At 33.5% G+C, this 26757-nt stretch overlaps 4 protein-coding genes across 4 annotated transcripts; 2 read left to right on the top strand and 2 right to left on the bottom strand.

Moving 5' to 3' along the window:
- Positions 1–1816: 1816 nt before the first annotated feature.
- LOC135849475 (uncharacterized) lies at positions 1817–12979 on the bottom strand. Its single transcript, XM_065369922.1, has 13 exons — positions 12824–12979; positions 12386–12760; positions 12195–12316; positions 11983–12102; positions 8137–8931; positions 7769–7940; positions 7523–7677; positions 7232–7435; positions 6995–7122; positions 3281–3529; positions 3031–3191; positions 2418–2547; positions 1817–2344 (listed from the first exon to the last, which is right to left on the bottom strand). The coding sequence occupies exons 2-13, from the start codon at positions 12634–12636 to the stop codon at positions 2318–2320; spliced, it is 2514 nt and encodes an 837-aa protein (XP_065225994.1). The 5' UTR covers positions 12637–12760; positions 12824–12979; the 3' UTR covers positions 1817–2317.
- Positions 12980–14005: 1026 nt separating this feature from the next.
- Positions 14006–15012, top strand: LOC135849476 (protein YIPF3-like). Its single transcript, XM_065369923.1, has one exon. The coding sequence runs from the start codon at positions 14154–14156 to the stop codon at positions 14799–14801; it is 648 nt and encodes a 215-aa protein (XP_065225995.1). The 5' UTR covers positions 14006–14153; the 3' UTR covers positions 14802–15012.
- A 5041-nt stretch (positions 15013–20053) lies between these two features.
- Positions 20054–22548, bottom strand: LOC135848559 (uncharacterized). The gene is made up of 6 exons (XM_065368491.1): positions 22391–22548; positions 22174–22269; positions 21942–22103; positions 21761–21862; positions 21574–21675; positions 20054–21501 (listed from the first exon to the last, which is right to left on the bottom strand). Exons 1-6 carry the CDS (start codon positions 22398–22400, stop codon positions 20135–20137), a joined length of 1839 nt encoding a protein of 612 aa, XP_065224563.1. The 5' UTR covers positions 22401–22548; the 3' UTR covers positions 20054–20134.
- A 157-nt stretch (positions 22549–22705) lies between these two features.
- On the top strand, positions 22706–24457 carry LOC135848560 (uncharacterized). Its single transcript, XM_065368492.1, has 5 exons — positions 22706–22850; positions 22933–23123; positions 23214–23351; positions 23434–23760; positions 23847–24457. The coding sequence occupies exons 1-5, from the start codon at positions 22795–22797 to the stop codon at positions 24173–24175; spliced, it is 1041 nt and encodes a 346-aa protein (XP_065224564.1). The 5' UTR covers positions 22706–22794; the 3' UTR covers positions 24176–24457.
- Positions 24458–26757: the final 2300 nt, after the last annotated feature.

The following is a 26757-nucleotide window of genomic DNA, read 5'->3' on the forward strand; positions in this document are numbered from 1 at the left end:
CCATGTTCTCAATTAATGAAGGTTGGTCTCACGTGTTGTCATACACCTAACAAGGGAACCACTTGAGGTGTTCGCCTCCGATTTGAACGGAACCGCGATTTTTGGAAAGAGCATGTTCTAAACCCTCCAAATCCAAATTTTCAGCTGCCCAAGTTCATTTTTCGATTTTTGGCGAATTTTTGAAAATCCAAAATTGACTATTTTGGTGATTTATTCATTTTTTTAAAAAGTACGTACTTGATCAGTAGAAATGTTCAAAATAAGTCCTAAAACTGATATTAACCCCCCAAATCCAAATTTCGCCATTTCCAGCCATTCTGGAGGCTCCAGCGCGATTTTTCAATTTCTCCAGAATTTCGAATTTGCTCCAGAAGGCGTGAATATGAAGTTGGGCAGCTAAAAATCCAGTTGTATGTTATACTCGACCCGTTTAACGAATTTATCCACATTTGAGCCGATTCTGGAGCGGACACCTCGAGAGTGGTTTTTTGATCAGCTTTTTTTCAAAATAAAAATATTCAAAAATCAGAAATTTTTCATCTGCGAGAAAATTTTAGAAATTTGCGCGAATCGCAGTATTTTGTCATGAATTAAGCCTACGAGGGCGAATTTCGCCATTTCCAGCCATTCTGGAGCCTCCAGTGCGATTTTTCAATTTCTCCAGGATTTTCAATTTGCTCCAGAAGGCGTGAATATGAAGTTGGGCAGCTAAAAATCGAGTTGTGTTTTATACTCGACCTGCTTAACAAGTTTATCCTCATTTGAGCCGATTCTGGAGCGGACACCTCAAGAGTGGGTTTTTGACCAGCTTTTTTCATAATAAAAATATTCAAAAATTAAAGGGAGTCCCAAGAAAGGCTGGAAATGGCGAAATTCGCTCTCGTGTGGTTAATTAAAGACAAAACACAGCGATTCGCGCAAATTTCAAAAAATTTCTCACAAACGAGGAATTTTTGGTTTTTAGATATTTTTATTTTGAAAAAAAGCTGGTCAAAAAACCACTCTTGAGGTGTCCGCTCCAGAATCGGCTCAAATGAGGATAAACTTGTTAAGCAGGTCGAGTATAAAACACAACTCGATTTTTAGCTGCCCAACTTCATATTCACGCCTTCTGGAGCAAATTCAAAATTCTGGAAAAATTGAAAAATCGCACTGGAGGCTCCAGAATGACTGGAAATGGAGGAACTCGGCCTCAGGGGGTTTGTTGTGTTCGAAATACAGCGATTCGCGCAAATTTCAAAAATTTTCTCGCAAACGGTAAAATTTTGATTTTTTGGATTTCTTATTATGAAAAAAGCTGGTCAAAAAACCACTCTTGAGGTGTCCCTCCCAAAATCGACTCAAATGTGGATAAACTCGTTAAACAGATCAAGTATAACACACAACTCGATTTTTAGCTGCCCAACTTCATATTCACGCCTTCTGGAGCAAATTCAAAATTCTGGAGAAATTAAAAAATCGCACTGGAGCCTCCAGAATGGCTGGAAATGGCGAAATTTGGATTTGGGGGGGTTAATATCAGTTTTAGGACTTATTTTGAACATTTTTACTGATCAAGTACGTACTTTTTAAAAAAAAGCATAAATCACCAAAATAGTCAATTTTGGATTTTCAAAAATTCGCAAAAAATCGAAAAATGAACTTGGGCAGCTGAAAATTCGGATTTGGGGGTTTTAGAACATGCTCTTTCCAAAAATCGCGGTTCCGTTTAAATCGGAGGCGGACACCTCAAGAGGTTCCCTTGTAAGTATGAACTGAAGATTCTATTCAAGGCTTCAGAGACCTGCAGTGCTCAAATTTTACAAACACAGAAATCTTCCAAATAACAAATAATTTATTAAAATATAATAATTTTGAGATACAATTCAACAAGCAAAATAACTATGAGTACCCTTATGACTGAGTATATTTTCAATTTACAATGGATAAATTAATCTAAACGTATTTACAAAGAAAAAAAAAGGGGGAAAAAAGTATGTGTACAGGCTTCCAAGTACCCAGACCCACGTACATATACACAATACCAAAATTAATTACGAGCTCAGCTCTCCAGGAGAAACATTAAAATATAGAAACCTATCACGGTTGGAGCTTCTGTAGTACATATTGGACCTCTACAGAGCGAAAATGATCGACACCGATGATGAACTGGGTACCCAACACCATAAGGTACGTGTACGTAAAGGAAAAAAATATATATAAACAATATCGTTAATACTATATGCTATGAAAGTTTGAAAGAACAACCTTTGCAGTCAACGTGTAAAGGAGAATAAACGGTCTACGTTTGAAAAGCTGCGTAAATTTTATCGATATTTCAATAATAAGGTCTTCTTGGATTGTTCTGTAAAATGAATCAAAATGATTAAATTCGTGACAAAAATTGAAAATATTGTACAAGTTGGCCAAGAACATACTAAAGGATTGGGACGAAATCGATAAGCCAACATCATGCGTTTACGATAAGCATCGTATTCGTCGTCATTTCGAGAAACATCGTCCGGTTTCTCTAATCCTAATCCGTGACTGAGGGCGTACGAAGGAGCTCTGCAACAGACAAGGTGAAATTACATTGGAAACTTTCTAACATCTCGACTTCAAACTACTGTCTAAGTGTTTAGTTGGCTCAAGAAAAGTTTTGATGGGAATGTTTTGATTTTCAGCCGAAATTTTAGACCATTTTGAGGATTGTGTACCAATTTTTTTCAAAAATCTCGAACATCGTGATCAAATCTTGGGGTTAAAATTCTTCAAAAATGCTCAAAATACATTTTAGTTAAAACATTCGAATTTCTGGAGAAATTTTACCCTATTTTGATAGGTCACATGCCACTTTCAAAAATCTCAAAAATCGTATCCCAATTATTGGGCTCAAAATTATTCAAAAATACTTGAAGAATATTTTTGTTCGAATATTTGAATTTTTGCGTAAATTTAACCCATTTTGACACAAATGTTTTGGTCCTTAAAAATTCCAGACAATTCGATTTCTGAAGCACTTGTTTCCAGTTGTGCAAATTTTCCACTCACTTGTTGACTGGATTTACGATTCCGGAGCCTTCGGAACCTAATCCTTGACCTTCAGACCAGCCCAATTTTTGTAACATTTGAAACCCGATGTTATCCTCTCTCAATTTGAACTCTTTATAATCCGATAAGTCAGGTTCTCTTCCTTGTTTTAGAGCATTATACTGCAACACAACACAAGTCATGTATTAATTAAATGTTTTTTCATAAAATAATAATATACGAATTGTATTTCCAATCACAAATTATTTACTTTTTCCATAAATCTTTCCAGTTCATCGGGTGGTAAAAAGTCACCGATATGATGTTTCCCTTTAGACCGTTCTGTTAATTCGTCAGCCCATAATTGAGTAGCGACCATTTCTTGCGTTCTTAATTTATGTTCCCAAGTACCTCCTTCGGTATCTTCGTCACTATCGTAAGCATATTTATGTTTACCGGCAGCTTGCAAGCGTTCTAATTCTTGTCTTTTTTTAAGCATATCTTGATACAGTAAATTGATCTGAAAAAAAATCGATCTCGTGAGATTTTTGGACCTTTATTGAAACGTGATCTACTAAAATAAGTATAAAATACAAGTAATCCACTGTTTCAATTGAGAGAGGGAAGAGGGGTGAGGTGAGTATCATTTTTTTCAAGTTTCAATTTTTTTTTTCATTTTCAAAATCGAAAAGAAGTCCAAAATTAAATATTAAAAGAGAAAAGGAAAAATTACGAAATTTGATTGAATGAAATTAGAAAAGAAAAACTGGTAATTTTGACAAAAACAGGACTTTTTATGACAGTCTAGGAAGAAAAAAGGGCTGTTTGACTATTTTGGCTAAAATTAAGGCTTTTTGACAAATTCATCAAAATTCAAAACATACACTTTCCAACAATTGACAATTTTGGCGAAAAAAAATTCTAGTAAAATGAAGATTTTTTTTGCAATTTTGGAATAAAAAGAGGACTTTAAACAGATAAGGTAAAATACAAAAGTACAACACATTTTCGATGTTTCAACGAAAAAAATCAGGAATTTTCTCGCAATTTTGAAAAAGATTAACTATTATTTGGCAATTTTATCTAAAAATCATTTTTTGACAATTTTGATCAAAGAAAAAAAATTTTCTTGGCAATTTTAACACAGAACACGAATTTTTTGAGGATTTTGACAAAAGTTACGATTTTATTAGAAACTTCAGGAAAAACAGGACTTTATGACCATCTTGGCAAACATTAGGACATTTTAGTCAATTTTTCAAAAGAGTTTTTCTGACAATTTTTGGAAAAAACGAACTTTTTGACAATTTTGATCAAAAAAAAAAGAAAAAGATTTTCTTGGCTATTTTAGCAAAAAAATGTGACAGAACCATTTTGACAGAAAACACGAATTTTTTGAAGATTTTGACAAAAGTTGCGTTTTTATTGTAAACTTAGGTAAAAACAGAATTTTTTGACCATTTTGGTCAATTTTTCAAAAAGGAGATTTTTTGTCAATTTTTGGAAAAAAATGAATTTTTTGACAATTTTGACCAAAGAAAAAGATTTTTTTTAGCAATTTTAGCAAAAAAATGTGACAGAACAATTCTAACACAAAACACGAATTTTTTGAGGATTTTGACAACAAAAAATACAATTTTATTGGAAACTTAGGTAATAACAGGACTTTTTGACCAGTTTGGAAAAAATTGAGACATTATAGTCAAATTTAAAAAAATAGATTTTCTGACACTTTTTGGATAAAATGAATTTTTTGACAATTTTGACCAAAAAAAAAAGATTTTTTTAGCAACTTTTGCAAAAAAATGTGACAGAACAAATTTAACACAAAACACAAATTTTTTGAGGATTTTGACAACAAAAAATACAATTTTATTGGAAACTTAGATAAAAACAGGACTTTTTGACCAGATTGGAAAAAATTGGGACAATTTTGGTCAATTTTTTAAAAAAATAAATCTTCTGACACTTTTTGAAAAAAAAAGAATTTTTGTCAGTTTTGACCAAAAAAAGGATTTTTTTAGCAACTTTTGCAAACAAAAATGAGATAGAACAAATTCAAAACAAAACACAAATTTTTTGAGGATTTTGACAAAAAATAAGATTTTATTGGAAACTTTGGTAAAAACTGGACTTTTTGACCAAATTTTGACCAAAAAAAAGATTTTCTTAGCAATTTTAGCAAAAAAATGTGACAGAACAAATTTACCACAAAACACAAATTTTTTGAGGATTTTGACAAAAAATAAGATTTTATTGGAAACTTGGGTAAAAATAGGACTTTCTGACCATTTTGGCAAAAATTAGGACATTTTAGTCAATTTTTCAAAAGAGTTTTTCTGACAATTTTTGGAAAAAATGAATTTTATGACAATTTAGACCAAAAAAAAAAAGACAAACGTAACATTTTTATTGGAAACTTCGGTAAAAACAGGACTTTTTGACCATTTCGGTGAAAATTTGGATATTTTAGTCAAATTTAAAAAAAATAGATTTTCTGACACTTTTTGGAAAAAATGAATTTTTGACAAGTTTGACCAAAAAAAAAGAGGATTTTCTTAGCAACTTTGGCAAAAAAAATGTGACAACAATTTCAACACAAAACACAAATTTTTTGTTTTTTTGAGAATTTCGACAAAAATACGATTTCTTTGGAAACTTAGGTAAAAACAGGACTTTTAGACCGTTTCGGTAAAAATTAGGGTATTTTAGTCAAATTTAAAAAAAAAACAGATTTTCTGACACTTTTTGGAAAAAATGAATTTTTGACAATTTTGACCAAAAGAATAAAGAGGATTTTCTTAGCAATTTTGGCAAAAAAAAATGTGACAGAACAATTTCAACACAAAACGCAAATTTTTTGAGAATTTTGACAAAAAATACGATTTTTTTGGAAACTTAGCCCTTAGGTAAAAACAGGACTTTTTGACCAGTTTGGAAAAAATTGAGATATTTTAGTCAAATTTTTAAAAAAATAGATTTTCTGACACTTTTTGAAAAAAATAAATTTTTTGACAATTTTGACCAAAAAAAAATAGCAATTTTAGCAAAAAAATGTAACGAAAACAATTTCAACACAAAACATGAATTTTTTGAGGATAGGTAAAAACAGGACTTTTTGACCATTTTGGCAGAAATTAGGACATTTCAGTCAATTTTTCAAAAAAAAGATTTTCAGCCAATTTTTGGAAAAAATGAATTTTTTTGACAATTTTGACCAAAAAAAAAAAAGATTTTCTTGGCAATTTTAGCAAAAAAATGTGACAGAACCAAAACACAAATTTTTTGAGGATGTTGACAAAAAATACGATTTTATTGGAAACTTTGGTAAAAACAGGACTTTTTGACCAGTTTGGCAGAAATTAGGACATTTTAGCCAATTTTTCAAAAAAGAGTTTTTCTGACAATTTTTGGGGAAAATGAAATTTTTTGACAATTTTGACAAAAAAAAAAAGATTTTCTTGGCAATTTTAGCAAAAAAATGTGACAGAACAATTTTAACACAAAACACGAATTTTTCGAGGATTTTGACAAAAAAATACGATTTTTTTAGAAACTTGGGTAAGAAAAAGGTTTGACCATTTTAATAGAAATCAAAACATTTTAGTCAAATTTTTAAAAAAGAGTTTTTCTGACAATTTTTTAGAAAAAAATGAATTTTTTGACAATTTTGACCAAAAAAATTGGAATTTTTCGATAATTTTGGCGAAAATCATACTTTTGGCAGTTCGGACAAAAAGCATGACTTTTTGACAAATTTGTTTGACTTTGGAAAAAACTGATCTTTTCGACACTTTTGGAACAACATTGCGCTTTTTTGGCGCCAATTATACAGTCGATTTCACAAAATTCCCTGATTATGGATTGAAAATCTTTAATACGTCCCAGGCACTTCCAGAAGGCCTCAATGCCCTGACATTTCCCTTTTTACAGGTTTCCCAAAGGATGGACAACCTGGACTAGGTAGAAGTACTCGTGTGCTCACTTTATAGTGATCTTCGGCTTTTTTCCAATCTTCTTCCGATAGATTAATGGTGCCGAATGCCTTCATCGCGTATTGCAGTAAAGCAGGATCAGTTCTAGTGACTTGACTAATAATAGGACCAGACATACCTGTTGGAAACAAAAACCCATAGTTTTAACGGTGGGAACGACCATTGAGGATATTCAACAAACACAAATCGTTTCAACAGATGAAATTCTAATCATCGACGTCGAATACCTGGCAATTTACGATCTTGAATCGGAGGAGCAACCGGTATAGCGCCAAGAACATTGAGCCCAGGAGGAGGACCAATATTAGGAGGTGGGTTTGAAGGCACAGGTACTGGAGGAATATCGATTTTATCGTTCTCCGGAGCCCATCTACTCCTCCTTTTACGTTTTCTTCGGCGTCTTTCTTCTGTATCTTCGCCAGTATCAGAATCTTTTTCAAAAAAATACATCATATTAGTCGACAATCTATCGGATACCGGATAAATAGATAATTTATTTAGGTAAGCGAGATATTCACCATCATCTGCCGGGATTCTCGAGTATGACCGATCACATGGTACGTTATCATTCGTCGAATTCCTCGTGTTACCATTGGATGAACGTTCTCGTCTGAATTTTTCCACCATATTACGAAACACGATGTACGGAGGACTGGATTTATCTTTCAAAAACCTATTTTTTGAAAAAAAAAATGCGTAAGTTTTCAACGTGGTAGTTTTTATTTTTCGGCGATGATTTGGGGGGGGGGGGTGGAAATACAAACCATAATTTCTCATCATCCGGATACTTGTTGAGCAACATATTCTCCATATCATCGCCGCAGTCGGCAACCACCTGAGCAACGGTCTCCAGTTCTTGGATTTCTTTAGCTTGTTGCTTTCTTTCGTAAACGTGAGGCGAATTCATATTCTGGTAACGATCATCTGATTCGGAAGCTAGAGAACTCCCATTTAGATCAAATGTCCGAAGAAAAAAAATCAACCCAGACCCAAATAATAGAGTATTTTTTCGAACGAAAAGACAAAAATTGAAAAAAAAAATTCTTTCGAATCGATTCTAGTAACGTTACAAAGCCCCGCAACAAAACAAAAAAAAACTATAACGTAAATCAGTAAACACAATACGACTTACTAATTAACGATGTTTCACCGACGTAAGCATCGTTTTCGTTACTAAACTGGGAACTTTTAAATGTAATATTTGTCGATGGAACGCCTCTAAAATCCGTATCCTGACGACGACTAGCAGGAGGTGGAGGAGGTAAAGCCGGCGTGTAATTGGGAGGTGGTAAATGCACAGGAGGAATACCGGATTCTTGGCCTGAGTAGCTATAGACCGAAGGCGGTGGCTGAGATTGCGAGTGCATCGGTAACGGCTGCTGCGACTGGATGCATTCCGAAGGAACTAGAATAGATTGCGGTTGTAGCGTTTGCGAAAGGATTACGTTTGTCGACGATTGATTGATTTGCACGGTTTGTACGGTCGACTGAGGCATTGCTGCTTGAGAAGTGATCTGAATCTGCGCAGGGATTACGGTCGTTTGAAGAGGAACCGTTATCGAATTCGGCTGCAGCGTAGAATGTACCACTGGTAGGTGTACTACGGGCTCGCTGGTAACTAGGGTTGTTTCTAGAGGACAAGATAGTATTACTGATGAGCTGACGGGGACTTGGATTAGTGAAACTGTCTGAAGAGAAGCGCCACTCGTAGGGACTGCGGTTAGCAATGGAACGGAAGCGGGTACTCCGGCGATTGATGTGTGGATGGAGGTCGGTGGTGGAGCTGTAGGTGGCGGGTGAGAAGTCAAAGAGAAGATGGATTGTTGTTGAGATGTTACTGTCATCGATGAAGGTATTGGCGGAGGAGGGTAGGGGATTCCGTCTCGACAATTTGCATCGAAGTTCTCGTGAGGTGGAATACTCGTATCTGTAAGAAAATGATGATTATTCGGTGTAGGGTTTCAACTAATGGGTAATTCAGGGATTGTACTCAGTTACTTTTCAAGTAACCAAGTTACTAAAGTTACTAATAGTAACTTATGGTTACTTTTTAAAACTGTTGGTTACTAAAAGTTACTTTTTCCGAGATTTTCCACAAATTTCCTTTTTTCTCAAAATTCTATCCAAAATTCTTCGAAAAAAAACATAGCTTTTATTTAAACGGCATCATCACTGCTTTTTTAGCGTTACGAATTTAATTTTTTCTGTTTTGATGATTTTTCTTTTGAAATGTACTTAAGGGTTTTTCTAATTTCAACAGGTAGGAAAATATTATTATTTTTGAATTTCTCGATGGCTTTTAGCGGATTTTCTCCTGTTTTGATTGATTTTTACGTCTTGAATTTTGGTGGTTATTTTTTCCAAAATAATTTTTCCATGATTTTGCTCTGAATTTTGATGATGTTTTTCGCGTGAATTTTTGCCCAATTTCATCGCCTTGGAATTCTCGTGATTTTTTCATAAAAATTTTCCCTCGAGCTTGTGTGATTTTATTGCTTAAATAGTGGGGATTTCTCCTTGTTTCGGTTCGATGGCTTTTTTTGAATTTTGTGAATTTTTTTCTTCGTCGATTTGGTGAGTTTTCTTTTGAATTTTTGTAGATTTTTCCCTATTCTGACGGGTATGATTTTTCTGAATTTTCGCGAGTTGTGTTTTTTCAAGTGTTTCGACGATTTTCTCACAACTTCCATTTTTTTCTGTTTTCAAATTTTGGCAAAGTTTCTCCAGTTTTGACTGACTTTTTTAACTTTGAATTTTCACGATTCTGTGGTTTTTGTTCTTAATTGTGATCCTATTTTTGCCTAAATTTTGACTGCATTTTTTTTATTTCAACAAATTTTTTCGAATTTCGTGCTTTAAAACAACAAGTGATTTTTTTGGCTCACATTTTTGTAGAATTGTAATTTTTCTTCTTCCAAAAATCATAATTTTCTTTAAATTTTGATCTTTTTTTTCGAGAAGGGAGGGAAGCTTCTTCAAGATTTGATGGCTTTATTTGTTTTCACCTTTTGTGGTTTCATTCGTTGATCCCTCTCTCTCTTTTCCTTTTTCCTTCCAGTTATGAAGGAAAGATCCTCCGGATTTACTATCTCTTTGAACAGTTTTTTTTTTCAAGTTCGAATTATTTTTCTCTGTTGAATCCTCTTCAGTTTTGCTAGAAATTTTTCTCAAAAATTTATCGATTCATTTCCGAATTTATACCTAATTTTAATTCTCGTTAGTTCTCTGTTTTGAATTCTTGATGATTTTTGTTGAACTGTATTTTCGAGAATTTCTAATTTCATAATTTTCATAATTTTGTTTTGAATTTTATTGATTCGTTTTCTGCCCAAATTTTTGTTCTTAATTTCGGCGAAAACTTTTTTCTTAAATTTTCGAGATTTTTGAAAAAAATTTCTCCTAATTTAGCCCCAAATTTTGGTAATTTTTTCTGCTTAAATTTTTGCGGAATTCTCCTATTTACAGATTTTTTCCAAGTTTTTTGGAATTTGAAACGTGATGATTTTATTTATAATTTTTTCGAGGATTTCTTTGTTTTTAATTTATTATTTTTATGAGGATTTCTTGATTATTGATTTTTCTCAAGTCTTATTCTTTTGAATTCTCGTAGATTTGATTTTTCAATTTTTCAACGATTTTCCCCAAATTTTCTTGTTTTCTCCGGTGTGTAAATTTTTGTGAAATTTTCGCAATTTTATCGTTAAATTTCGTGAATTTTGCTTTTAATTCTTGCAATGTTTTTTCTCGAATTTTAGTGCTTTTTACCTTAATTTTTTTGGTATAGTTTTTCTACTTCTAATCGAATTTTTATTCTGGAATCCTCGTGATTTTTTTCAACTTCTTAAATTTTAACAAAACTCTGTTTTTTGGTTCATTTCGAATTACTCGATTATGATTTATTATAAGAAGATCACGAAGAGGTTTTTCAACATTATTTTTCGACTATTTTTTTTTTCTATCCAGATCTCGATCTTTGCTCTGCTTCCTGTTTTGGTCATTTTCTCCCAAATTCTCAATTTCAATAATTTTGTTGCCTTTTTTCCATTTTTTTTTTTGAATCATGTCAATTTTCGACAGTTTTGATGGAGGTTTTTTTTTCTTTTGGAAGCCAGGTCATTTTATAGTATTCGAATTTTTAAAATGATTTTCACAAATCACTTTTATTCCAATTTTGGATTGCACTCTCCCCCCCCCCCTCTTCAACACCGTTCCCTTTTCCTGTTAATTTTGATAAGTTTCCGGTTCTAAAATGATTAAGTATTCTTATTTATGGAATTTTTTTTACAAATTATTGTTTATTATTTCTCAACACTCGAATAATTTTTTTCCCTCAAATCCTCGCTCGTGTCAACATTTCTGCTATTTTACGATTGGTATTTTTGTGTTTGATTTTTGAAACGATTTTGAATAAAAGATCAAAATTGAAATTTCGTTCCTCCCTGTTTCGGTAGACTTCCTCCTCTTCTTTCAATTTTGCAATTTTGTCAGTAAAAGTTCAACACATTTTTTGGTTACGTTTCCGGAATCCAATATTTTTTTCACACGTTCTTTTTATATTTTGATCAACGAGTAGTTTACTTTTGAAATGTTGATAATTATCTGTTTTGAGCTTTTGCTAGTTTTTTTTTCAAAAATGGTTTAAAACTGTATCGAAATTTTCGTTACGTTTTTTTTTTTTTTTGTTTTTTGTAATCTTAAATTTTTGGTTGCAAATTTTTTTTACATCAACATTTTTTTTGGTTACTTTTTCCGGCTTTTTTGGTTACTAAAGTTACTTTTTTTTGAGAAAAATTTGAGTACAATCCCTGGTAATTATGAGAGCATGGACAATGGAAGGAGAAGAATATTGTGAAAGTATGTTTTGGTGAAGCCAGCGAGATAGAACTCCGGCAGTAAGTAGGTATTAATACAATCGAGAATTCGAGTTACTTTCATACTTTGATTTTAACTTCCTTGCTTTTCCCTTAATAGCACGTACCTATATTTCGACTAGCCAGAAAATGTCTATTTTCTTCAATTTTTGAAGCATGAGTTATATCACTATCTGAAATATTATGTTGACGATCTGGTTTACTTTCGTATTCGAATTTTTCATCAGCTAAATAAATACAAAAACGAAACGCGTATTAGAAAACTGAAGTAACTAATCATTACGTACTCGAATAAGAATCAAAGTATGTACACACTTACATTCATTTCCAGCCATTTTTCTGTACTTTTCAAGGAACGATCCGTCGTTTGAAAAAACATTACTATTCTTAGACGATTCGGTTTGTTCATTACTTTGGTGTTTTTTCCGCCAACGATCATCGCTGTAAAGAAGAAAAACTCATTTATAGACATCTTCGACAGGAAAATTTCCTACGCAGACGACAACTTACTTCTTCCAAGACTGCATTCGACTGCTAATCAAAGATTTATGATCTCTGCTGCTTTTATGTCCAGTAGCACTCTTATTACTGGACTTTTTCAAAGCTTCTTCGGCCTCTTGACGTTTCCTTTCCTCGAACTTGGCTTTTATTTCTTGTTTCTTACTCTCGATCAGTTGTTGCTGTTTGGACATTTCAGCGAATCGATCGCTGCGACTGGTTTTCGAATTCGATTCGATGATTTTTCCATATCGGAACATCATTTCGACGTTGTTTCAGTTGGAGTACTTTTGGCGAATGATTCGAATGCGGTGAAGCATTTATAGGGTACTTCTTCTGGATCTTGGAGCGTTGCTATCCAACGCGTCGTAGGGTTCCAAATGAACGCTTGAAAATAACATATCACGTAGTTTTCTAACATAAAACATGGCTGCAGAAGTGAAAACTTACTCTGATACAATTAATTTAAATCCGAACGCCGTTCTTCGCCGTAAATCCTTCGTAATTTATCATTATTTCCCACACAATGTCACAATTTTTTCATTCAGATTTTGTAAGTCATTTCAGTCATAACACAAAATTTGAACCAAAACAAATGCTTTTACTTTCAACTTCAACATTCAACATTCAATTCAACACGCTCGACGATCTTCAACACGGACACAGCTGATTGAACGTTGACTGACTAATTACGCAATGCGCATGCGCAGATTCATACAGGATACCTATTTGATCCGAGATAAGTTGGTAGGTAATGTAATACGAAGATCTGATTGGCTGAGCCAAAAAATAACGTTTTCTCATTGGTCGAAATCTTTATCTGTGGAAATTTTTTTCAAGGTCGTATTTTATCAGGTCCTTTGTTTTCATTTTGAGCTTTTTTGAATGAAACTTTCCTCAAACTTTCAGAATTTTGAATTTTTTACTGAAATTTTTTCAATGTTCTTGTTGTGCGTGATAAAAAATGACTCAATGCGTCGTTGATAAGCGAAGCAATCTCAATCGCGTCGTATTTGTTTAAATTATCGAAAGGATTGAGTTATTTTTAGAGCTACATTGGTGTTTTACTAAGCAGCAGTGAGCAGATCAATCTGCCAATAATAATCTATTCATCGGCGATTTGTTAATTATCTCGAAACGTACGTCTTACATCATTATTCGCTCGCAGCACCATATAAGCTGACTCGCTATCAGTCACATTCAGTTCCCCTAGTTTGTTTCGTGTTTCCGATCAAACAGGTTACGGAATATTAAATCCGTTAGAGAAATTCTCTTTACACGCTCATTACCAGTAAGTGTAGACGACCACTTGTTAAACGCGTCTTCGATGTGATTTTTCAATAACTTTTGCTGCTATCGATACGAAATTATTTTATATCGCAATGTGTGTTTGTTTGTTTCAGTTTTCAATATGTTTTTTACGTGAATTCGTCCCAGTTACGAGTAAATCCATCAGACAGACGGTAGAAAATGGTTTTTAGATTTATTTCGCGATACATACTACACAACGAACAGCTAGTGGATAAATTAGCCGAATCATATCCGATTCGTAAAGCAGCCCAGTGGGTGGTTCAGTTTTTCACTAGAAACAAAGCTATCACCGAAACGACGTCGTTGAAGCAGAATCTGAATGGTGATAATATAACCAATAAGTTGAAAAAATTCAGAGATCGTTTGCAAGATCAATTGCAAAAGTAGTCATGTGATATTCGTAGCGATGCCCCAGTGCATTATTTAATTTATCGTAAATTTTCGCTTATAAATGTAGTTTCCCAAAAAAATGACTAATTCCGTAGTGATAGCGAATTTATCAGTTAACGATGTCGATCTTTTTATTAAAAAACGTAACTGCGAAGTTATAGTCGATAGTTTACTCGACTCCGTATTGAAACTACCCAAACGTATATTGTCGTCGTTTTTGCCACCGCTCAATCACAACAAACAGTACTTATTTACCGACTTATTCGGACCAGTTGTGTCTACGTTGATGTTAATATCATTACTACAATACGGATTCTATTGTAAAAAAATTCCGCCACCGAATGCAGCCGCAGTTAAAGCTGTTCCGACTGTTTTAATTTATTATGTGGCTGTATCGTTGTTCATATTTTTCGCATCTTGGTTCGTGCAAACCAAGTTGAAAATTCTTCACGTTGCTACGCTGGTAGGGTATGGTTTCTACGGATGCATTATTACGTTACTTTTTCCATTTATATTGAGAATTTTACACGATCATGTGTTCTACGTGTGTTTAATATTGTTCGGTGGAATGAGTTGTATACGTATATTAATGATTTTATTATTTTCTATCGAAATGCCAGTGGCTAGATTTTTAATTTGTGGTGTTATAGGAAATTCTTATATACTTTTTTTGATTTATTTGTATTATTTTTATATACATCCAACGTACGTGTTCCGTAATACTTGATGAATATTTACTCTACTATGTACCTACCGATTGTTCTCATATTATTCGAAATTTAATCAAAAATATGTCCCAAGTGGTTTCTTTACGAAGTATTGAGGTTAATACTTTCATTGTTACGTTTATAGAATAATTATTACTGCAGTAGTATGTGTAAATATGTACTCGATATGTATAATCAAATTGTGAAATAAAATGTATCATAATTTTGAAATGTAACATTATTTATTTGTAGGGTGACATTGCACAGGTGCATTTAATCGAAGCAGTGGTAATTTTGATTTTTCTATGAAAATGATTGGATCTGATCTGATTTGATCATATCTGGTCAGACGCAATAAGTTTTTCTCTATTGAGTCTGATTATAGTCCGGCATATGACAATAGGAGTAATTGCACCCCCCCCCTCGCCGATCCTCCGGGACAACTTTTTTCTTAAAAGGGGACATCCTAAGGAACATTTTAAAGCAAACTCCCCCCCCCCCCCAGAAATTGGCCTTACATACATACAGGTTGTATGACACCTTTTTCATAAGTGCCTCCCGAAAATTATTTGTTATCGAATTTGAAACTCAGGTTTCATCAAAAAGTGTTCAAGAAAAATTTTGATACAAATTCTTGATTTTCTGCTAACCTTTTCACAAAAATCATGAACCAATTTTGGGCTCAAACTCTTAAAAAGTATTCAAAAAAATGATGACAGAAATTTTTATTTCGCGACGCTCTTCTCAAAAGTACTAAAAATCATGGCTCAATTTTCGACTCAGAATTCTTTGAAAATGCTCGAAGAACATTTTCGTAGGAATACTTAAATTTATCGCGTAATTTAAACTCATTTTTACAGGTCGCGTGAAATATTTTTCAAAAATTCCAAAAATCGTGACCAGGTTTGGGATCAATAATCCCTGAAAAGTGCTCAAAAAGCTCGAATAAAAATTTTTGGTCTTTTGATACAATTTTCTAAGAAAAATTCGACGAAAATGCTCAAAAAAATATTTTTTTCGCCAAAATAATTGAATTTCTTGCAAAATTTTAACCCATTCTCATAGACTGCCTGACACATTTTCAAAAAATCCCAAAAATCGTAATCAACTCCGAGCTCAAAAATTCTTGGAAAATGCTCAAAAAAAGTTTTGATGAAAATTTTCGGTTTTCTGCTGGAATTTCAACACATTTTCATACGTTTCACGATACATTTTTTCAAAAACGCAGAGAATTATGATCTAATTTTGGGCTCAAAATTCTTCAGAAAAAGTTGTGATACAAATTTTCCATTTCTTGTTGAGAATTTAACCCGTTTTGATATTTTGCAAGATACCTCTTTCAAACATTCTTGAAATCATGATTAGGTTTAGAAATTAATATTCCCTCAATAGTGCTCAAAAAAAGTTTCGAAATAGAAATTTTTGGTCTTTTGCTGAAAATTTTCAAAAACCACAAAACTAATGACCATTTTTCAGAAATCCAAAAATCATAATCAGGTTTGGGCTCAAAAAAAAATTCTGATGAATTTTCTGCTGAAATTTTAACACATTTTTATAAGTACAAATATAGTCCGGCATATGACAATAGAAGTAATTGCACACCCCCCCCCCCCGTCGATCATCCGGGACAACTTTTTTCTTAAAGGGGACATCCTAAGGAACATTTTAAAGCAAACTCGCCAAAAAAAAGTTGACCTTATTTACAAAATGGCGGCCATTTTGATTGACAAGTCAGCCGAAATCGCAGATTTTGCGTTTTAACATAGGACTTGCACGAACTTTTTCAAACTTTACAAAGGTAGATCGAAAGATAATGCAAAAATTTATCACCTGTCAAAATTTCAAGTGCTAAAGTGGGTTTTTCGATTTTTGGTGAATTTTTGAAAATCAAATTTAGGCCAAAAATGAGGAAAAAAATCAAAATTTTACCAAATTGACCAAGAAAGCTGAAATTTGGGATATACCTTATTTTCGACATGCCAATTCGATTGGAAACGGTTTCAACCAGTTTTGAGCAGTTCTGGACGAGCCTCCAGCAGATTTTTGAAACTCGAAATGCCCACAAAATTTCATTAAATTTGAGTTGTGAAGCTGAAATTTATTCTAAAAACTAATTTCAATACGCTACGAAGTACTGCAGGTGAATTTCAAGTTGTTTTGGAGCCTCCACCGACTTTTTGAAAATTACAGGAGCCTCCAGTAGATTTTTGAAACTTGAAATTTCCACGAAATTTCATCAAACTGAGATGGAGAGTCGAAATTCATTCTGCAAACTAATTTCAATACGCTACGAAGGTTGTATTTCAAAACGTTTTGGAGCCTCCAGCGACTTTTTGAATGGGTTGTATGGCGTTTTTTTTTGGAAAATTGAAATTTCCTAAAAGTAGCTGGAAGCTTCAAAACCATTTGAAATCACCATGTAGTCTGCGAAGTAAATTTCAGTTTGCCAACTCCATTTGTTAAATTGTGGTTGGGAAATTTCAAGCTTAAAAAATCTACTGGAGGCTCCAGTAATTTTCAAAAAAGTCGTTGGAGGCCCTAAAATGACTTGAACCGACCTGAAGTCGTCTTCAGAGGGCGTTAAAATTGGAGTGTAGAGTAAATTTCAGCTTTCCATCTCCATTTGATGAAATTTTGCGAAAATTTAAAATTTCAAAAATCTGCTGGAGACTCCAGTAATTTTTAAAAAAGTCGCTGGAGGCCCTGAAATGACTTGAACCCACCTGAAGTCGTCTTCAGAAGGTTTTAAAATTGTAGTGTTGAGTAAATTTTAGCTTTCCATCTCCATTTGATGAAATTTTGTAAAAATTTAAATATTCAAAAAAGTCGCTGAAGGCCCTGAAATGACTTGAACCCACCTGAAGTCGTCTTCAGAAGGTGTTAAAATTGGAGTGTTGAGTAAATTTTAGCTTTCCATCTCCATTTGATGAAATTTTGTGAAAATTTAAAGTTTCAAAAATCTGCTGGAGGCTTCAGGAATTTTCAAAAAGTCGCTGGAGGATCCAAAACGACTTGAAATTCAGCTGCAGTACTTCGTAGCGTATTGAAATTAGTTTGCAGAATGAATTTTGACTCTCCATCTTAGTTCGATGAAATTTTGGGGAAATTTCAAGTTTCAAAAATCTACTGGAGGCTCCAGCAATATTCAAAAAAGTCGCTGTAGGATCCAAAACGACTTGAAATTCACCTGCAGTACTTCGTAGCGTATCAAAATTAGTTTTTAGAATAAATTTTAGCTTTACAACTCCAATTTGATGGAATTTTGTGGGAATTTTGAAATTCAAAAATCTGTTGGAGACTCCAGAACTGCTCAAAACATCACCTGTCAAAATTTCAAGTGCTAAAGTGGGTTTTTCGATTTTTGGTGAATTTTTGAAAATCAAATTTAGGCCAAAAATGAGGGAAAAAATCAAAATTTTACTAAATTGACCAAGAAAGCTGAAATTTGAGATAAACCCTATTTTCGACATGCCAATTCGATTGGAAACGGTTTCAACCAGTTTTGAGCAGTTCTGGAGTCTCCAACAGATTTTTGAATTTGAAAATTCCCACAAATTGGAGTTGTAAAGCTAAAATTTATTCTAAAAACTAATTTTAATACGCTACGAAGTACTGCAGGTGAATTTCAAGTCGTTTTGGATCCTCCAGCGAATTTTTGAAACTTTAAATTTTCACAAAATTTCATCAAATGGAGATGGAAAGCTAAAATTTACTCAACACTCCAATTTTAAAACCTTCTGAAGACGATTTCAGGTGGGTTCAAGTCATTTCAGGGCCTCCAGCGACTTTTTTAAAAATTACTGGAGCTTCCAGTAGATTTTTGAAACTTGAAATTTCCCCGAAATATCATCAAACTAAGATGGAGAGTCGAAATTTACTCTACACTCCAATTTTAACGCCCTCTGAAGACGACTTCAGGTCGGTTCAAGTCATTTTAGGGCCTCCAACGACTTTTTTGAAAATTACTGGAGCCTCCAGTAGATTTTTTAAGCTTGAAATTTCCCAACCACAATTTAACAAATGGAGTTGGCAAACTGAAATTTACTTCGCAGACTACATGGTGATTTCAAATGGTTTTGAAGCTTCCAGCTACTTTTAGGAAATTTCAATTTTCCAAAAAAAAAACGCCATACAACCCATTCAAAAAGTCGCTGGAGGCTCCAAAACGTTTTGAAATACAACAACAGTCAACTTCGTAGCGTATTGAAATTAGTTTGCAGAATGAATTTCGACTCTCCATCTCAGTTTGATGAAATTTTGTGGAAATTTCAAGTTTCAAAAATCTACTGGAGGCTCCTGTAATTTTCAAAAAGTCGGTGGAGGCTCCAAAACAACTTGAAATTCACCTGCAGTACTTCGTAGCGTATTGAAATTAGTTTTTAGAATAAATTTCACCTTCACAACTCAAATTTAATGAAATTTTGTAGGCATTTCTAGTTTCAAAAATCTGCCAGAGGCTCGTCCAGAACTGCTCAAAACGGGTTTAAACCGTTTCCAATTGATTTGGCATGTCGAAAATAGGGTATATCCCAAATTTCAGCTTTCTTGGTCAATTTGGTAAAATTTTGATTTTTTCCTTCATTTTTGGCCTAAATTCGATTTTCAAAAATTCACCAAAAATCGAAAAACCCACTTTAGCACTTGAAATTTTGACAGGTGATGAATTTTTGCATGATCTTTCGATCTACCTTTGAAAGTTTGAAAAATTTCGTGCAAGTCCTATGTTGAAGCGCAAAATCTGCGATTTCGTTTGACCTGTCAATCAAAATGGCCGCCATTTTGTAAGTAAGGCCAATTTTTTTGGGGAGAAAGTTTGCTTTAAAATGTTCCTTAGGATGTCCCCTTTTAAGAAAAAAGTTGTACCGGCGGATCGGCGAGGGGGGGTGCAATTACTCCTATTGTCATATGCCGGACTATTAGATAAATGGAGATTTAATTCGATTAAGAGAATGGCCAGATTAATTTGATCTGGTCTGATCAATCAGGTTTGATTAGATCTATGGAGGCAAAGAAAATACTTCTGGTCTATTGTACCTGATCACTGATCAGATCGGAACAGATAAAATTTGATCAGATCAAGTCAATTTGGATTCAGATAATGTTCGGATCTGACCGGATCCTGCGCCCTCCGTATCTACTGGGAACGCTGCCTCTCCTTGGCTAATTTTCGTTGCAAAAAGCCTCGGCTTTTGTCAAAATTTCAATCGTCACTTTTACCCGACGCCAAATCGCCGTATGTACTTCTTTTCAAACGTTAAAAAAAATATACAGATTCAAAATCAAAATACTTATTATTACCTAATTAAAACACGAAATACGGATTAGATTTCACAATTTTTGGAGGAAAACATCTTTAGCTAGCGCGTATGCAAACAAAACTTCGCAGCGAATTCTTCATAATTGCGTTGGGAAACGCATAACATACCAACTTCGTAGGGTCGAGTTGATTCTCAATATTGTTTTTTAAATTACGCCACACTTCAAGGGATAAATTTTCCGTACACATCTTGACAACAAATCCACTGTGATATAATAGATCCAGTAATTGTCGATCCAGCGACCATCTTTTTTCTGGTGCGAAAACGTAATCGTATTCGAGGAGCTGTAACGCAAGATTGTAAAGGTAAGTAGATTCGCCAAATCTTTTCCAAATAAAGGCGTACGATTTCGATCTCAACTTAGATTCTTCGAACGTAGACTGGCTGTTTTCTCTTAACTGCATGCAATAAAGCGAAAAGTCCTTCGTACCAGGATAAGTGTAACCACCGGCAAATTTCGCTAAACTAGCGTCTTCGTTCTTCAAGCGCTTTACCTCGACGTGATTTAATCCGAACAGTGGTTTTAACGTTGGTTCATCAACATGGAAGAATTTAGTCGATCTATCGGCCATCGCGTCTTTGCAAAATCCAGGAAATACTCCGAAGCAAATAATTCGATAATCAAAATTAACGAGACGTTTCGTTAAACTCTCCAGCGAGTTGATGATACATTTTCTTTCTTCAGCGTTTTGCAATTTGAGAAGCGGAAAATCGATATCGTCGATAAATAATAGTTTGTCAGCCGATTTAAATACTTTCTGGTACGTCAGGTATTCTAATGCGGATGCTAGTAGATGAAGGTGGTCAACGGTTTCAGAACAAGTTCTTTTGAAGCATTTGCCAAACCGTTCGTGTTCAGATAATAAAGATTTGTAAGTGCGTAACGTTTCGTGAACTGCGTTTGCGATATCAACTCTGACTTTAGAAAGTTTGTTGTTTACGACGACCGAAAGGTCAAGATGAAAACACACGTACGAGTTCTTACAATTTTTCTCGTCTTTGGTCTCGTCGTCTTCGGCGTTACGAAAGAAAGCGAATGGTTTTTCGCCAAACGAAAAACTTTGATGACCTTTTAGAATATTTATTGGAATTTCAAGGTTTACTTCCTCGAATGTTCCCGTATGGAAAACTTTGGAATAGTACAATTTTAAAATATGCAGAGTGGTAGTTTTGCCCCAACAAGGAGGTCTCAAAACGCATACTTTGGAATGTGAAATCTTATCAAACGTTCTCACGATTTGCCAAGCGTTGATACGCGAAACAGTCTTCACATCCAAATTGTCTTTAATAAATTCAAGCGTATCCCATAAAGTGGTTGGTTCGAAGTCCAATACGTCTAGATTGGGAGGTTTGATCGGAATGACGGGTTTGCCCAATTTTGCACATTCGTCTTCATTGTCGTCTGTATACAAAGAAATAAAATCACCATTTTGTAACCAGAGTACAGCATGTAACTCAATTATGCTCTACGAACCTGAATCAGTTTGAGCACCCTTCGGCTTTTTCTTCGAAATAGCATCGACAGATTTGAGTTTACGTTTAGTATCATTTTGTTTACAGGTATTTTTCGATTTTCCTACGAATTCAATATCGTCACATTATGCATAACCAAATAAATACCTACGAGTTGAAGCACATTCAGTGGACTAGTTTATACTTACTATTGGCATTAACTAATTCACTAAAAGATTCATCTTCTTGTTCTTCTAGGCTACTGTAATTATCGTTATCGTCGCTATCGCCATCTTCCTGAATACAATAGCCTGTAATAATGATCACTCGTTAACATCGACTTCATAAATCAACCGTAAGAATACATCATTTCAAGCATATTATACGAACCAGTCAAATGAATAGTGGCTTTGCCACTGGTGGAAAAAGTGATCTTAGTGTCTTTTTCAAATATTAAATCCAGACCAGAGTGAGGAGTACCAGATTTCGATAAATTACACAGCAATAACTCCTGGCCATCGACTTCGATCAAAACAGGATGTACATCGTGATCTGTACGAAACATATACGTGATATTAGGTATATAGAAAAGGATCATAAACACTGGCAAACGTTCACTTACCATTTTTGCAAGTTTTAACATCCAATGTGGCCATAGATAAATGAAATGATTCTTTTACAGTGGAAGAATACCGCTTCCCCGGTTTTACAACTAAACCTGAAATTATACAACGAGTGAGTGAGATTAGAATTTATACAGGTGTCTTGAACTGGTCTTGACACGAGTTCATTGGATCAGACTCGCCGGTCGAGAAGAAAAACACTTCGAGAGTACTTACTCCAAAACATTGTGATGGTGGTAAAGGAAGATACTTCGAGTATGTATTATAATACAGAACACAATTGAATAATTTATCGCTGAATTAATTATTGAGCTTTTATGGAGCGTTTGGAGCCTTTCCATATCCATACAGCCATAACCTCTGTTAGCATCACGTTTTGCACATGCAGATGAAATCGGTCGGCCATCTTTGGTGCAAAATGAATGATTTCAGCCAATCACAGCACAGCATTGCTGTCCGGGAAGTGACGTCACTGTGACGTTTCATGAAATTCAATTGTTATTTTGCACCAAAGATGGCGAAGCAATTTCATCTGAAAGCTATAGTGCCTTAGCACATGCATGTGTGTTCTTATCAGTTATCATATCATTATCATGCTGTAATTGCTGTAATATTGCTGTATGTATGTCTATTTTCATTTTTTTCACTTCTTTTTTCTGCAAAATGTTTTTAAAATGTAAGTATTTTTTTATTTTTCACATCTTTTTCTATCTTGTAATTGTATATAACACATAACACCATAATGAATGTTTTATTAGGCAGGTGTTAATCTGTTCCCTATGTTGTAAATCATTCGCCCATCATAGCAGCTTAAGTCGTCACAAGAAACAGGCTCATAGAACCGAAAATGAGAAGAAAAGGTTTATTTGTGACCGTTGTGGATTCGACTGTACCAACAAAAAAGTCCTCATTCGACACATGAAGAATGATCATTTACCTAAACGGAAAAGTAAGAGTGCATTTATGATGTCTATACGAATCCTAATTCACAATGTTGAATGTAATATAAATAATCGTTTTGTGTTATGTTATCTCACAGATTCTGTACGTAGATCTAGATTAAAATGTCCGAATTGTGATACTCGTCTTACAAGCTATGCACTACTAGATCAACATTTAACCAACGTTCACGAAATCAATATCGAAGAAAAACATTTAGAATTTGAGAATGAAGGAGGTTCGGATAAAATGTTTATTCAAGTATTACTGATTTATATTATATGTACTATACTTATCATTTATGATGTTTCATATTTTAGAATTTTGTATCTGGAAAAGGAACATCGAAAAAACGTGTAACACTCGGTATATCGCAGAAAGAGGTTTACGCAAGTACAAAACTCACTCTCAGCGTGAATTCATATGTCAGCGTTCGTACGACGCTATTTTGAAATCAGTTGGTCGCAGAAGATCGATTAAAAGGTCGGGTTCGAGTAAAATTAATTCGTGCTGCCCATCTAGAATGATTGTAAAAATAAGCGAGAAAATTTCGGTTAAATTTATTCGTCAACATGTTGGGCACGCTGCTGAAATAATTAGAATGAGAATACCTTCTGATCAACCGGATCAATGCGATGAAATCGCAGGTATGAATTGAGTACCTACATAACTTTGTGAGTATTGATTCGTTCTACTGCTACAGTTTCTATTAACCTGCTTTTAAAACTTATAGGAAAATCAAAAGATGGTGTTTCAATTCAACAAGACTCAGAGACTATTGCCACACTACGTTTTCCTTTCCATGAGGAAGACAAACATGAAAAAATCAAAATCGAAGTGCAATCCAAACTCCGTCTTGCATTAACTTGGTCCAATGATTTGCCTATAGAACATTTGGAAAATTTGTCTAGAACTCTCGATACTGTGTTCCAAAAATTTGGATTCAGTCGAAAAGGAGAAAAAAATAAAACAAACGACAGCCTGCAGCGAATAGAAAATCATCTCCACAATGGAAATATGCGCAGTGGCCAAGAAAAACTACCTAAAAACGTATTCCCCTGATGGAAAGACCATCAAATAGTGCAAATGAAAGTGCCTTGGCTCTTTTAACCAGTGCTGAAATACCAAATATTATTGGAACGCAAGCTTTTCACTCATACGTTTGAAGTTGAATCTTGATCTCGCCTCAAAAAATTGACTGTTTTTCAAGTTGACCTTTTTTTAATACGTACGAAGTGTTTTTATACATTTTTGTTATTATAAAATTAATTTTCATTACCTACATACAAAATTTGTTTTGTAGTTTTTACATTATTATTACATTTTACTAAGTGTTTTCTCCTACTCTTGTGTTGTTATTAAAAACTTTTCTATGTTGAAAAGTTTTGTTTTTTTTTTTTTAAACCAAAAATGTAATACTTAAATTCAGACTTTTAACATTTTTAAAAAAAATTTCAAATCTCATTTTTCTCTTCAAAAGTATTTCAACAGTCTCTCTCTTTTTGCTAGAAATTGCCAAAAACCTCTTACTTTTGTTAAATATGTCATAGGCTCCCTTTAGTTTGTCGAAAATTGGCTTTGTTGCCGAAAAAAAATGCCAAAAAGTTTCGCTTTTTTATAGAAAAATAAAAAAGGTCTCCTCTTTTCAACAAAATTGCTAGAAAATTGCTGGATATTATTTTTTGCAAAATGATTGTGGAAAAATCCTGCTTTTTTTGCTAACATTGTCAGTCTTTCTTTTTGCCAGAAATTGTCAGGAGCGGTTCTTTACCTACTTCTTTTCCCAAAACTCCAAAAAAAGCCCTCTTACTTCCAGAAGTTACTCAAATTTCTTGGTTTTTGCCAAAAATTGCCAAAAACTGTAGCTTTTTAGCAACTGAAAACTCATAATTCCCAAAAAGTTTTATACTTTTTGTTAAAATTGTCAATTTTGTACTTTTTTTAAAAATTGAAAAAAATTCTCGCTTTCTAACACAATTTCTAAAAATTGTCGTTTTTTGGAAAAACTTCCAAGAAATCTTACTTTATTTCAGAAAATGTCAGTCTTAATTTTTGCCAAAAATTGTAAAAGTTTCTCACTTTATAACAAAATTGCCATTTTTTCAAAAAATTCAAAAAAATCCTGCATTTTGCAAAAATTGCCAAAATTTTCATTCATTTTTGCAAAAAAAAACGAAAGCTAAAAAATTGTAAATATCTAACTAGGTACCTACTTCTCTTTTTTTTAAAAAATGACCTAAAAAAAGTAAAAATTCTGATTTTTGCTACAAAAATTGCCATTTAAAATCTAAAAAATAAAAATTACAGTGAAAAAAGTCATTACTTTTTGAAAATTTTCATTTCTTGTTATGCATTATTTCCAAAAATTTCTGATTTTTTGATGAATATGAATTGAATATTTCCTAAATTTGTCAAATTTTGTTCTTAGAAGAAATTCTTGCAATTACTAATGATTTTCACTCCCCCCCCCCACCCAATTAACCAAAAGAATCGTTTTTTGCCAGGAATAAAAAGTGCCACTTGTTCCCAAAAATTCTTAAAAAGTGCCACTTTTTCCAAAAAGGTCCTAAAAATGCCACTTTTTTCTAAAATTCCTTAAAAAAGTGCCACTGCCACCTTTTCAAAAAAATCTCATCAAGTGCCACTTTTTCCAAAAATGAAAACTTTCTGAAAAGTGCAACTTTTTTCCAAAAAATTTGAACAGTGCCACTTTTCCCCTAAAAATTCACCACTTTTTCCCTAAAATTCCTTAAAAGTGTCACTTTTTCCAAAAATTCTTAAAAATTGCCACTTTTTCACAAAATTTCTAAAAAGTCCTACACCTACTTACCTACTTTTTTCCAAAAACTGTCCAAGTCTTGTTTTTTTGCCAAAAATTGTAAAAAATTCACGCTTTGTAACTAAATTGCTGAAAGTTAATCATTTTCTCAACAAATCAGTCTCCCTTTTTTAAAATTTTTTTTTTACCAAAAGTCTCGCTTTTTGCCAGGAATTGCCAAAAAGTCCTTCCTTTTGTTAAAATTGTCACTTGGCTCAAAAGTGACTTTGTTGCAAAATATTATCAAAAAGGTCTTGTTTTCAAAAAAACCTCTAAAAATTGTGTGTTTTTTTTTACAAGAAATCGCAAAAATTATCGCTTTGATGTTAGGTACTTCGTTGTCAAGAACTTCAAGAAGTATCGCTTTTTCATCAAAAATGTTTCAAAATAGTTCAACATTTCAAAATTGGAAATCATTAATTTGTTGTAATGTTCTGTTTTTCCCCTGTGTACTTTTGATGACTTTCTGTATTTTTAATGAAAAAATGTTTTGCTCGCATCTTATTACATTTAGGTATTAGTTTTATTTGTCAAGCTTTATTTTGCTTTTTGGTGTTTTTTTTTTTGGAAAAACGTTGAGTCATGACCTCACGACTCATGAGTGCGAGCCCTGACTGTAATTGAGGAAAAAGGAGAAGAAGAAGGATGTCTCGATGTCTCCATCTCGATTCTCGTAAGCTAAAATTTGAACTGAAGTACTGTAGTTTCAAATTTGAATTCATTTTATCCACTTGTGTAATATATTTCTTGATTCCTGATCAGATTAAGATTAACAAATGTGAGTATTTTTTTTGCAGTTCAATAATTGAACAAAATAATTTGAAAA

Source organism: Planococcus citri, chromosome 5 (assembly GCF_950023065.1).
Source record: "Planococcus citri chromosome 5, ihPlaCitr1.1, whole genome shotgun sequence".
Classification (NCBI taxonomy): Eukaryota; Metazoa; Arthropoda; class Insecta; order Hemiptera; family Pseudococcidae; genus Planococcus; species Planococcus citri.